This window comes from Kryptolebias marmoratus, linkage group LG6 (genome assembly GCF_001649575.2).
Source record: "Kryptolebias marmoratus isolate JLee-2015 linkage group LG6, ASM164957v2, whole genome shotgun sequence".
Taxonomy (NCBI): domain Eukaryota; kingdom Metazoa; phylum Chordata; class Actinopteri; order Cyprinodontiformes; family Rivulidae; genus Kryptolebias; species Kryptolebias marmoratus.
Window position 1 is genome coordinate 18,948,658 of NC_051435.1, and position 14,462 is coordinate 18,963,119.

A 14,462-nucleotide genomic window follows, 5' to 3' on the forward strand; every position below is an offset into this window, starting at 1 on the left:
TGTTTTGCTGCTTTTAGCTTGTGTTTTGCTGCTTTTAGCTTTTGTTTTGCTGCTTTTAGCTTTTGTTTTGCTGCTTTTGGCTTGTGTTTTGCTGCTTTTAGCTTGTGTTTTGTTGCTTTTAGCTTGTGTTCTGCTGCTTTTATCTTGTGTTTTGCTGCTTTTAGCTTGATTTGCTGCTTTTAGCCTTTGTTCTGCATTTTTAGCTTCTAGCTACTGTCCTGCTCCATTTAGCTTCTGTTCAAATGCTTTTAGCTTGTGTTTAGCTCATTTTAACCTCTGTCCTGCTTGTTTTAACTTGAGTTTATAAAACTCACGCTGCAGTTGTGCTCATTTCGAACTGAATTGTTTTTGTTTTTTTCTTCCTTTCACCTCTGGATCTCTGAAAACAGGAGAGTTGTGAAAAATGTCATCCCCACCTTTTTTTTTTCCCCACCACTTTTTGTGTAAAGTTCTGAACAGAGCCCTGAACGTCAGTCTGAGTGGAGACGATTAAAGTGAGCCTCGGGGGCTCCGTCACATTTCATCCATGCACTTTTCTAAAAATTGTCCCCTCAGTTTTCACTCCGACAGTAAAACAGCTGCTCTGATGGGCGCCGTTTGAAAGCACAGGGCCGGAGTGGTAAGGTAACGAGATCCGGTATGAGTTTGGGCTTCCTTCACCTCTCCGCATCTGTTGGGAAGGACGTGCAGCCGCTGCCTCCGCAGCTCCGGAGCTTTAGTGACGTGAAAGTGACTTTATTTTCTGACAGAAGGATGATTTGAAAACATCTGCTCAGACAAGGAAAAAAAAAAATGCAAATGGTCCCACTCTCCTTATTGAGCGAGCAGCCTGTCTGATTGGATGTGTGCCTTCGGCCGACCCTTCGGGGCTGGTCAGCAGCAAATGAGATGTATCTGACCCGAAAGTGTGACAGGACGTCTGGATTAATGCTCTGCAGCAATCCCTCATGGCTGCACGGCTGATTCCCTGAAACGTGGCATAGCAGAGAGAAGGGAAGGGAGGGAAAAAAAAAAAAAAAAACCGCCTCGGGCACTTAGGCTTTTAGAATAAAAGGTGCGCCGGTAGCGACAGGCATCTCTGGAAATTCTTCCGTTTGCTTGAGATGAGACTGAAACAACTTCCCAGGGTGCACCGGGACACCCGCCTGTCCCCTCAGAGCCGCGGAGGGGGCACGGCGCAGATCCGTCCGGGTGCTGATCGAATCCGAACGGAGGCGTGGCGTCGTCATCTGAACTCCCGGCCGAAGGGATTGTTCTCTTCAAGGCTGCGTCTCTTAGAATTTTGGAAATTTTCTGAAGCTCCAGGATGACTTCATGTGAGAGGAAGCACTCCAAGTCGGGACTTGGACGCCCTCTGGTCGCCTCGGTGGGATTTCTGAATGGACCGAGGCAGCTGTGGGGGTCGAAGCTAACCAACCTACCCCTGATGTACCTTTGTGCCATGAAGTGAGGTAGCAACAGAGCCGAAACGGGTAGCCGGCTTTACGGCTCAATAATGTGAAGAGGTGATGACATATGATCTGTGTGACCGCCCACAATGGGATTAAACAACCAACAGATTTATTATGTGGGGAAGTTTGACGATGACGCACGGCAGCTTTGCATTTAATTAAATAAAAACAAAAAACACGGTTAGCCGCAAAGAGAACGGCTAAAGTAAGCTAATTCATCATGTTTTTGAAAACGGTACGAGGCAGACGAGGCATAAAATTTAACGCGTTGCGCTCCGCGTCAAAGCAGCTGAGTTCTGCTCCGCGCAGTCTCTAGGTTCCGCGGCGCTCGCGTCATTTCTGAACGCTAATTTCTCCCTCCGTGGCTTCTGAATGGCCAGTCGCGCCTGAATTTTTTTTTAAAAAATGAATTCAAACAAAATAAATGACAGAACAGATTTAACTGTTTGCGACTGAAATTTACTTTAACAAAGCAACACTTTTTTTTTTTCCCCGAACGCAGAAACAGGTCGCCTGACTTGTAGCTGTAAATAAACAGCTTTTAGACAGAGACTCTGAGCTCCAAGCCTAAAGTGACTCACTGTAGATATAATTATCCACCAGAGCAGGGCTGAAGATGGTTTCTGCATCAGCTTTCAAACAATAAGGAGTAGATTATAAACTATTTCAATATACAGAGTTATTTTGGTCTTCAACTGCTTAAGATTGAAGGAAATCTTAAAGTAAAAGTGAGTAAATTGACTTTATTATTCTCTGCTTGTTCAGTCATTACAGAAAGCTTCTGCCACCACACTGTTTTTAACACATCTTACTCGTGTCATCATTTTTTCAACGAATTATACAGCATAAAGAGATGTGAGTGGCGCCCATTCATACAGGGATTAAAGCTGTCACGTCCCGACCTTTGGCCTTCCTTTGTGCTTGAAGCGCCCTCGAGTTTCCTGGAGGAATGGAGTTGTCACTGAGCTGTGGCTGCTGCTCTCCCGTCTTGTGTTGGTCTCTTGCCATCAGACTCTGAGGGTTTTCAATCGACACAACAGGAACTGTTCCCGCTGTTCCCGTACCCAACATTCCACAGGGCACATGTTAACCCGATCAACCCGACGTGAAGGAAATGGGTTGCACTGCGTGAGGCAAATAGCAGTCACACCAGATACTGACCCCCGCCATACAGCAAAACTAAACTGCAACATTTTAGAGTGACCTTTTTATTGTGGCCAACCTGAGGCCCACCTGTGTGTAACCGTGCTGAACTTGGCCCAGGTATTAGTCCAGCTCGGTCCAAATAGATGTCAACCCGTTCAGTTCGCCTTTCCTTCTTCGTATGGTTGTGTTCGAATGATAACCAGGAGACGAGCGTAGAACTGAATGCTGCTTAACCTGAATGAAACAAGATATGTACTGGTCAGAAATCCCGGGCTATTTTCTGGTGTGCACTTGTCAATTACAATAATATCAACTAATAAAATGCACAATATGAAACTCCTTATCGTCCTGATTGACATATAAGTACATCTAACAGTGATTCAGTGATCATATAATGGACAATGATCAATAATGTGCCATATTTTACCACAGTGCTTATATTAATGAACACACCTTGTGACCGGCAATGTTGTCACTAACCACAGAGGGCGCTGTTTCCCCCTTTATACATAGACCCAAATGAAAAGTAGTGACATGTGGAATCGTACACCACATTAGCCCTGTTACCTGTGCAATACTCACGCTGTCTGATCAGCACCTTGATACGCCACACCTGCGAGGTGGATGGATTATCTCGGCAAAAGGAAAAGCGCTCACCGACGCAGATTTACGCAAATTTGGGAAAAAACATTAGAGAGAAAAAGGCCTATTGTGTGCAGAGAGGAAGTCTTGGATCTTTGAGTTCAGCTCATGAAAAATGGGAGCAAAAACAAAAGTCTTATATGTTTGTTTGGTTTATATGAAAAGTCCAGGCAAAGGCAAAGATCGGAGGCAAATGGTGTTTGTTACGAGTTATATTTCAGTTCGAACACACTGACTGAGATATTTTGACCTAGCTTGGTTTGGATTTTCACCTGAACTCCTCCAGTTTGCAGTTGTTAGATTAGAACGTGCCACGAACCTCACGATCAGGTTGGAGTATAAATTTCTAGTCCACGCATTCTCAAAACGGCTGTCAGGATTTAACATTCGGTTTTAATACGACGTCTTTCATCCGCCTGTCGATCGGAGGTCTGCCTCTCGTGGACCGTGTTTCCTGTCATTGTGGTGGCTGACAGGGAAATGTGGTGGCGCACAAAGGTGTGAACGCTTTCTTATGTGCGTTTTTATATCGTAGCGGGGTCGTCCATTGTAAAAGGGTCCTTAGTCATGAACACATGAGTAACTTTTTCTACGGTAAAGTATAAAAAAAGTGTTATTGTAATGTTAGGAAAAGTAGGTTTTAAAATCAGTGTCGTTCAGTAGAATGAGCCCATGATTCACACATTCATCAACCACATAAATACACCTTTTTTCCACATGTGGGAAAACACGGGAGCACATGAATCGTTTGAAAATGTTTCAAATTCGACTGGGAAACGAGAGCAGAGCATGGGTTTCGCACGGAAATTGAACAGTTTTAGCTTAGGCGAAAAATGCGATTTAGGCGTGTGTTTTTTCCCACACGTGAAGTTCCCATTGGCGTCCAAACTCCGACAGGAAACGGGCGCGGCGCGTGGCACGTGTCGTTTGAACCTGTTTTCACGTGTGACGTTTACCAAATGTGTTTTGCAAATAGGACGTCACATCTTAATTTAACACGTTTTCTCAAAGGAAAACGTGATTTTTTTTTTTTACATTTTTTTGTGTTAAATGCACACAAGAAACATGCAAAATATGTGTGTTCACGCATTTTAACATGTTTTTTACATGTAGTTTAAACTCCTGACAGACAGGTTGAGGACGTTTCTAGATTTTAGGAGCTGCTGAAGAGGACATTTGGTGTTTGTCCTCCCGTCCTGTGCTGACATCGTCCTGATGTCCTGATGTACAAACCGGTGCGTATTGTCGTGCAGGTCGCAGAGTCAGCGATGGACTGTGGCACTCCGTGAGCCTTACCAGCAGGAACCTACAAATCGGTCTGACCGTGGACGGAGAGCCTTCCTCCAAAATCGAACTCTGGGACCAAGTGGAGTCCAGGGGCAGCTTCTACTTCGGAGGTGAGTGACGTTATTCTCCCGTCGCCTGCTTCTTTCTGGGACTAAAGAAGAGCAAAACTGAGGCTTGTTTTCGGTGTCTCTTCTGTCCAGGCTGTCCACCCATGGACTGTCAGGCTCCTTCCTTCCAGGGCTGCATGCAGCTCATCTCCATCAACGACCAGCTGCTGAATCTCACTCACGTGCAGCAAGGACTGCTGGGAAACTATAACGAGCTCCAGTTTGACACGTGCAACATGAAGGACAGGTAAAGGAGCAGACTTCCCTTTTTCTTTTTTTTTTCCCCCCGCTTTGATTAATTAGGAGGACGGCTTCTCTCGCCGAGGGCTGACAGGAACCTCCGCCCGGCTGATGGCGGAGTGTCGAGCCCCTACGTGGGCTGGCAAGCGCAGAGCCCGCTCGCTTCCCCTCGCCGATCATTTGCGGATGGCGGCGTGTTGTCTGCGGCGCAGCCGGGGGAGTTGCTGACATTCTGTCCTGTCAAGGCAAACAAGCCGACTGGATCCTCCAATTAAAGCGGCGGGAGAAAACACGCCGGCACCTTCTTTTGGCAGAGCGCTATGCTAACAAGCCGCTCCCCACTGTCCTGCGCCGCGCGCTCTCCCCTCATTATCCTGCACAGCTGTGGGGGCCCCGGCAGAACCTACGAGGCGCCCCGTAAATGTCTGCGCGCGCGAGGGGAACATTTAGAGGGACGAGGCACAACATGCAAACTGCCACTCTCTGTCGCGTGGGGAGGAGAGAATGGCGCCTCTGTCAGGTTTCAGAGCGCCTGCTTTCTTAGCCCACATTGTTCTCAGTCGGAGGAGGCGCGAACACAACAGTTCTGCCAGTCTGCTGCGTCGGTGGGCGAAGAGACGCTCTATAGGAGGAGACAGAATGATAGAGGAGACGCTTCGCTTCCCGAGCTTAGCCAGACTAATGTTGTTTCTCGTCTCGTTTCCGTCACAGCTAATGTCTCGGCGGATGAGAGGGGACTGGGGAAAAAAAAACAAACAAACAGTCACGTCTGTTTTATTTATTTTTTTCCTGGCTGAGAATTTGCCTCTCGAGCATTGGCGGCGCTGTCTCTGTGAACTCCAGGAGGACTGGTCCTTCACACTTTACTGTGCCCATAGCCCAGGGGGGAATAAAAAAAAAAATACTGCACGGGGAAGCAAAAGAAGGCGATTGTTTGGGGAGAGGGGGCTGCAAACAAATGTAGTGCGACTGTTTTTTTTTCCACACTGTTAAATCACTGATTGGGGGTGTCCTGAGACACGGCACGCCTGAACGTTTCCGCCCGGAGAGCGACGCGCTTTTATTAACTCACGCCGACATGGAACTCATGAGATTCACCCTTAAATTTAAAGAAACTGTGCCAGTTTGGATGTGATGACCAACATGTGATTGGTTTTTTTATGTTCAAGAGCTTAACATTGGTCATATATTATGGAAAACCATTGGAAGTTTTTCAAAAAATCAGCAGCTAAAGCTCAAGAATACGCCGATGACAAACGGACCTTTTCGACAAACAATATTGACCCTTAAAACGAAACAAAAACAGCTGGCGTAAACCTTCGATACTAAAATGTGGGCATTATTGAGCTGTTCAGCACTTAGCAGGAACAATAATATCTACTAGAACATTCACACCCTGATGCCTCTGCCTCCAAACAAACCAGTCCACTCAGATCTGTGGGGGCGGGGGGTTTCTGCTTGTTCCGGGGGAAAAAGGAGCATCTTGTTTAAAATCCAATCTTTGTGTAAATGTCAGTGAAACCAGATTTGTACATACACTGTATAAAAAGACAAGACCTTTTTTTTTCACTGTCTGTTTTAAGTTAGTTAGGATCCCCGAAATTAATTATGTTTGTTAAATGAATGAATATTGAAACAGGATTCAATTTTTTTTTTTTTTCCTTTCTTCAAAGTCACAGGTTTACATACAATAAGATTACTATTTTGCCTTTAAACAGTTTAGGAAAGCCCAGATGACGATATCATGGCTTTGGGAGCTTTTGATTGGTTAGTTGACAACATTTGAGTTAATTGGAGGCACAGCTGTGGGAACATTTTAAGGTTCACCTCAAACACTCTGCTTCTTTGTGGGGCATCATGGGAAAATCAGGAGAAATCAGCCCAGATATCAGGAAGAGAACTGTTGACCTCAACACTGGTTCAACCTTGGGTACAATTTCCAGCTGCCTGAAGGCTCATCTGTTCAAACATTTATATGCAAGTATAAACACTACAGGAACGTCCTGCCATCATTCCACTCAGAGTTGACAGGTTCTTTTTCCATGAGATGGACATGTTTTGCTGTGAAATGTGCAAATCAACCCCAAAATAAAAGGGAAAGACCTTGTGAAGATGCTGCTGAAGCTGGTCAGAGGGTCATTATCCACACAGAAACCAGTCCTGTATGTACCAACATGGACTGAAAGGTCACTCAGTGGGGAAGAAGCCATTACTCCCAAAGCAACATAAAGTCCATTTGTAAATGAACACAGGGACAAAGACCTTAATGTTTGGAGACATGTCCTGCGGTTTCATGAAACTAAAATTGAACCGTTTGGCCATAACCATTTTTATATTTAAAGGAAAAAAGGGCAAACCTGAGCCTCAGCATCGTGCTTTGCTGCCGAAGGGAAATAGGCGGCATCATGAGGAAAGAACATTATGTGGAAGTATTGAAGCAAGACATCAGCCAGAAAGTTAAAGCTTGGGAACAAATGGGTCTTCAAATGGACAATGACCCTCTGCATTCTGAAAAAAAATAGTTACAAAGTGGCTTAAAGACAACAAAGTTAATGTTTTGGAGTGACCGTCACAAAGCCCTGATCTCAGTCTCATAGAAGATTTATAGGCAGAGCTGAAAAGACTCAAACCTGACTCGGTTCCACTAGTTCTGTCAGGAGGAACGGGACAAAAATCCACCAAACTATTGTGAGAAGCCCAACGGAAACCCAAAACGTTTGACAAAGGTCGTACAGTTTAAAGGCAATGCTACCAAATATTAAAAAATGGAAGAAAGCTTGTCACTTTGAAGAAAGCAGACAAATTTCTCTAAATAATTCTCTCTCCCATATTCGGGTATTCAACAAATAGAAATAATTTTAGGAATCCTGAGTCTGGTTTCATTTTAGACAGTGAGGCGAAAAAAATGATGTCTTTTTATAAAGTGTATGTAAACATCTGGTTTAACCCATATATGTGGATGAGTATATGCTGTAGGAACCAAGACAATAGTTTATCTTTGTTTCCTGAAGGCTGAAGGCTTTTTGGTTTAACCTGAACGAGATGATCTCTTTCTTTATGTGGGGTTGGAAGATTGGTGCTTCTGTCGTTCATAGAACGTGATGAAAAAATAAAAGGAAAATACTTATTTTAAAGACTGCTCCGGTTGTATTGCACCTTTGTCTGATAAGATGTTGTTAGTCGATAGAAACCTTCAGTTCTCAGGAAACTCCAGAGTCACACACACACAGGCTGGACTCAAGACAGTAATGGTTTTAGTCCCTAGGGTTACCAAAAGCTTTGAGGAAAGCATTTTTATGTGGACCAGAGGACTGTGAGAAAATTGAAGTTCTTTTTTTATGGGATGAACAAGGATCTTCAAAATACTGACCGGCCATTTTAGAAAAAGTAGTGGGGTTAGGGTTGGAGCAGTCCAGTTTACTATTCATGATCCAGTTAGGTTAGGTTAGGAATGTAGGACATAGTGTAGCCATAAACCTAGAACCTACCAGGTACAAAGGCAATCGACCATCAGAATGGACTCTATCAGAAGATTTTTGGAGGAATAACAAGGATGGAAAACCTATTCGACTGTTTCCTTCAGATATATCAGCCCTCAGAAGTTTAAGGTGTTTAAACACTTTTGCTCTCCTAAACAGGATCACTAAACCTCTCCCATTCCAAGAAATTACCTTTCCCCCATGCACCTCTGATCCCATTATTCCAGGAATCAGTCATGAGGCGCTCTCCGTCTCTCTCGTCTCTTAGTATTATGCACTGACTCAAAGAAAGAGCCTTCGCTAAGCTGTACATAACAAAGGCATTATTTAGGCTCCCCGTGGGAGAGGGGACCTCCAACAACTGTCCCCACCTCCAATTAATGAAGGTAAGAAAAAAAGGGAGAACCCATTCAGCAGCATATGACCGATGATCAAACAAATAAATCATATGGTTGTCGATCCTTGGAGGTGAGCGGCAGTTCTTTAAGCTCGTATCTCATGAGGCTGTGACTGTTGGAGGGGAGTAAATTTTCTCCCAAGATAGTTGCAGAGTTTAGTTAAAGCTGCATTTTGACACCTGCAAGGCTACAGCCCCAGATGTCCACATCTGAAAACCCCACTGATCTTCTTTTTCTTTCGGCTGTTCCCTGTTCAGGGATCTCCACAGCTAGTCGTCCTCCTCCATCTAACTCTGTCCTCACTCCCAACTACCTCCATGTCCTCTCTAACTGCAGCCATATATCCCCCTCTTTGGTCTCTTCGTGGCAAATTAACAAAAAGCCAAACGGCGTGTACTGTCTCAGTCTGTGTAAGGAAACTTCCAGTCGCAGTAATGGAAGCAAAAGTCGAAAGAGTGAAGAAGCTGGCGAGAAGAAATCCATTCCGGCACTGTGGGAGGACGGAGGGGTTTCCTAGGAGTTCAGCGCCACAGTTTCTCGTGTCTCTCTAAAATGCCCATGTGAAAAAGAACGCCCGCCAGGTTCTCAGTTCCATCTTTTCCAGCCCTTGCAGCCTTGTCGTTAGCGCGTTGAGCTCGTCACCGTGGTCGGATGGGGTCTCCTCCGAGGAGGTCATCTTCTGGTTGTTCCAGTCCAAAGCTGTGCTGAGGGGATCCATCAGGGAGGGCTTGAGTGAAGAAGCCAAATAAATGTTCAGTTCCCTTCTGTTCAAGTTTACAGATGAGGCTAGTAGTTGTTTTAACCCGATCTTCGTCTGCTTGGCGCTGTTGCTGACCAGTTTGTCAGAAATGATAAACGATGCCCATAATCTGCGCAAACACGATTTATTCACCTCAACTGTCCAATCGTATGTGGGGTTGATAAAGGGCTTTTTGGTCCATAAAGTGAAATTATAGGGACTAATTAGGTACAATAGGTCTTATACTCCAGCAGTAACAATCTATCCATCCTATTAGGTGGACTTTAAATTAAGATTTATCTGAAGACGTTACATCCGAGTTTGTAGGATCTGTAATTAGCTGTGATGGACGAAGCTCGCAGCACATGCGTTTGAAATAATCAGATTTGACAAAAAAAAAAAAAGTCAGCTGCTGTTAATAATCAGCTGTGACAAATGGCTTTCCTATTTACGCTTTCAGAGCGTATAGCCACGGGGTCATTTATGGGCGCTATTAACAGCGCCGGAGGTTGTTCCGTGCCAACTACAACAATACTGTCATTAAATGCCAAAACCAACTCAAGAGTGAGGAAACGCAAAACAATGTGGCACGCAAATGTCTCGTAACAAGGGAAGTGACACTTAGAGCCACCTCCCCGCTGCTTCTGTCTGTTCGGAACAAAGGCTAATTATTTATTGCCACGTTGAAGTTATTCACACTGGTATTAGGCTCTAATTCAGCACAAATCAAAGTCTGCCTGCAATATTGTTGGCGCCTAATTGTCGTCTATTGTAGAGACCGTATTGCTGAATGGACAGGCTGGAAGCTAAACAGACGGAACGCACTGGGGAGCTCCAGCGACAAGTAAAGGTTCTGAAGGGCTCATATTAGGGAGGAGTAAATCCCCGTAGAACATTATTGATTATCTGCCTTTATCAGCTTCTAAGAGCTGTCAGGAGTGGTTATAAGGGTTAGGGTGGTGGAACACCTTCAGCTTTATGCTAAAATGTCATCTTTAACGTTTCCTTCAAAATGTTGCAGCATCTCTCCTGCCTGTCTCTTCAGGCCTCAGAACGGTGCTTTTAGCTCCACACGACAGGACTTATTTTCACAAATGAGTCGAGATTAAAACCCTGAAAATGTTTTTTTTTTTTCTCGAAAACGTAGTAAGGAAATTTGCCACGTTTTTCCGGATTCATGGGTCAAAACATTCATACAGACATGTGAATTCAGTTTAACCTCAATATGTCTTGTTTTGGCTGGTGGTTTTTATAAAGATAATAAGGCTGGTCTACTCGTACTAACCTGGGTGGGAGCAGGTCAGCTCATCGTACAGCGGGTCAAGTCGATCAACAGTTTATGGGCGTTTTTGCAAAACAAATGTTTTTTGTTTTGTTTTTTTTTACCATTAACAGGAGTAGTGGCTTCTGAGCTTAAATATTAGTGGGGCAGACCTTATTTTCATGTTCTGAATGATCTTACAACTGGCCTTTTCCTCTAAAAAAAAAAAAGATGTAATTTAATGTCCTTTGTTTTTTTTCGTGCACAAAGTTGTTGCCTTTTCTGCCCCCTCTCTCCCGGTATGAAGTTGTGTCTTGTGAAAAGAGTCTGGTGTGATAATTACACCGGAGAGGCGGACACCTCCCCCCGCAGTATCTTTTTTTTTTTTTTTTTTACTTTAACTGCGTAAAATAAAGTCTAATTTGATTTCAAGTAATAATTCTGCACTAATACGTCAAATTGACAAACGTGAATAGGGGATAAAAAAATTTTTTTAAACTTTTGAAACTGAAGAAGTGGTGGGTGCGTATATTTCAAAACCCTTTGCTTTGACAGCCCACCATTATCTTCAGAAGCCACCTAATTAGTTAAATAAGAGCCACCTGTGGTTAATCTAAGCGTAGAAAGAGAGAAAATGAGGGCGCCGTGTCGGAGAAAATGTCCCTCCTCTGTCTTTAGTTTTCCGTGCTCGCTTCATGTCAGGTCTGTCTGCTCCAAGCTGCCAATTTGTCTTGAAAATTTAGTCTCCTAAATGGATTTTCAAACAGAAAATCTCCACTGTGGGACACGGCAGGTTGTGCTGCGGCTCGTCCCGCACGTTCCTCCGTGATCCTGGAGGCGATGTTGGGCATCAGCCCCTGGTAGGGTCTCCTGATGGCAAACTAATCTTAGGGGCCTCAAAACAAATTATTGGACGGTGCAGGGAATACTGTATAGATCTCCTTAATCCGGCTACCGTGCCCCCCCGCCTGTGAGGAGGCAGAGTCTGAAGACGATCCGATGGCAGGGAGCCAGGGGCGAGATGCTCGCCCCGTGGGACTCTAACAGAGTCTCATTGTGGACACATCCTGCTGGCTTCAGCTTACTGTTAGCTTTACAACTCACGTGATCTTAGTTAATGTTAGGTAAGCGATTCTGTTTAGAGGAAACTTGATGGTGATTCTTTAAAAAGCTTTTACCTGGACGAGAAATCCCGTGATGTCTTACGATCACGAGATCTCTTTCTTGTTTCTGCATGTCCCTAATCTGAGTTGCAGGTTTCATTACATGTATTTTACAAAGGATTGCCTGCAGTGGACATTGGTCAGAGTTCAGCCAAGAGAAGACACCGAACTTGAAACATTTTAAGCGGTTCACGCCTTTTTTTTTTTACCGATAGTTACATTTTCCATCGGATGGATATTTACACGAAAGTCTGAGTGATGTTCGTGTGAATCTGTGTCTCCTGCGGGAAAGGTAGTGTGTCACACAAGCCCCCTCCGTTGGAGAGGAAAAAACTAACTAAGTAGAGCTGTATAATCAGAGTAGGGAGGTGCTGTGGTGACGTTTGACCGGCCGGGAGGTCAGGAATCTGTGAAACCTTCTGGAAGTCGGCGATGGCTGCAGGGTGAAATGTTTCCACGATCCTGCTTCCAGGAAGTGGAGCGGTTATAGACACTAACAGTCCGTGGGGGGTGCCCTGCTGTGTTCACTCCTGCGCCCACAGACGCTCAGGCGCTGATGTCCTACACACACGAGGCGAAGGATATGCGCACTGTTGCATGTTGAGCAATCCCCTCAGCACTTCCTGTCCCGACTCCTGAACCCTCCCGACTGGTTTGTCGGCGTCGGTCGCTTCACGCTCACTAAACCTGGAGTAACGGAACACGCGCAGAAAAAAGAAAAGTCCTCCTGCGTCTGCGGAGGACTTCCCATCTCCTCCCCCGGAAAACCCGACGCGGGGGGAGGGAACGCGTGCCATGCCGGCTGCGCTTCCCCAACGCTGCTGGAAGTTTTGTTTATAATCACCTCATAAAATATTCATGAGCGGCATGTAAAGAAACAGCTCAGTACGTACACCTCCAGCCTAGCATTAGGATTCAGCTGGAGCCACCCGAGGAAGGGGAAAAAAAAAAACAAGCCGCCACTTACTCCCGTTAAGCTTTTAGCTCTGATTTGCTCTTCACCGAAGTCGTTAAATGTTGTTCTGTCTTCACCCACCGACTTTAACTGTCTGCAGTCTGGAACTCAGCAGGTGACACATGATTTTTTTTTTTTTTTTTTTTTTTTCTTTACTCAAAGACTACTGCTGGTGTAATTTCACAACAATAACAATATTGATACATAAGACACTTTATTCCCCGCGGTACGCTAAATAGACCTCGGTCTTTCGGAGCGATGCTTGTGTGTGCTTTCTCTGCTTCAGTGGGCTTTGAACACTCTGTGACTGGAAAAGTTGTCATTTTATACACAAGTGGAAAACATTTAAGACAGCTGCCAAAGTCACCCCGAGGTCAGACTGTGCAATGCTCCAACGAACCTTCAAATTTGGTGAGCTGAGACTGATCACCAGCGCACCTTCTGGGGGCTAGCGGATTACACGGGAGCTTTGTTTTAAAACTTCGCCAATAGTTGTTGGAACTTCTACAGCTCAGCACCTCAACGACAAAAGGAGCTGGTTACTGACGTTGGGAAGTCCAGACCAAGGCCAAGACCAGTTCTGAGCAATGGGGCCGAGGTGGAGTTTGTAGACTCCTATAAGAGCCTGGGAGTGTGGCTAGACAGCAAATTGGACTGGACGACACGCGCCGACCACCTGCACAGGAAGGGTCCTCGCAGGCTGTACTTCCTGAGGAGGCAACTCCTACACCGCTGCATGCTGGGGCTCAATGGTTAGAGCAGTCGTCCTCCAATAAAAGTGCGATCTATAGCACTGATTAGACTCCACAGAATGATTTATTCAATGATTATTGATTCGCTTTATAGAGATGTAGCATGAATGCGTGCGTGGATGGGTAAATGAGGGCACAGATTGTGTTGTGAAGCGCTTTGAGTGGCCTGGTTGGCTAGGAAGGCGCTGTATAAGTACAGTCCATTTACCAAGCATACATCCAGGTTGGAAAAACTGATCAGACTGGGCGGCTCTGTGGTCGGCCCAGCATGAAGCTGGACTCTATGGAGCCGGCTGCAGAGAAGAGAACTCTGGACATTATGGGCGATGCCAGTCACCCTCTGCACACCCTCGTCATCAACCAGAGGAGTCTTTTTATCCCTCATGCCATCAAACTGCACAACTCCTCACTGGGAGGTAGCAGGAGGACAGAGGACCACCACAACTCTAACAATAGATAGGAACTGGTTATACAGTATTATTTATTGTTAAATATGTCTGTATATCGTATTATCTATCCATGTACATTGTTGCATTTTTATATTTGCCGTAACTATTGACACAATCTGCTGGTACTGTTCCTTTTTATTACCTCCTGTGTGATGCTGCTGGAATTTTAATTTCCCCGAAGCGGTCTTTCCAAGGGATCAATAAAATTCTGTCTAATCTGCTCTAATCTAATCTAATCTTTAACGTCGTCTGTCTGTTAGCAAAACATCTCATGAGCCACTGAGCGGATATTGACTGAAACTTTACCTTTTGGAGTCAGTCGCCGTAGCCAATCGACGGTGGCCAACACAAGAGTGGCTCCAAGTCAGTCGGTTTGACCAACTGGAAGCTAAA

General features: G+C 45.1%; 1 protein-coding gene across 1 annotated transcript in view; it reads left to right on the forward strand.

Moving 5' to 3' along the window:
* Positions 1-14,462, forward strand: part of cntnap5a (contactin associated protein family member 5a) — a gene marked incomplete in the record, with an annotated part of 168,784 nt that overhangs the window by 94,131 nt on the left and 60,191 nt on the right. Inside the window, 2 exon segments of the mRNA XM_025004623.2 lie at positions 4,493-4,636; positions 4,727-4,880. Of these exon segments, the coding sequence (XP_024860391.1) occupies positions 4,493-4,636; positions 4,727-4,880 (298 nt within the window).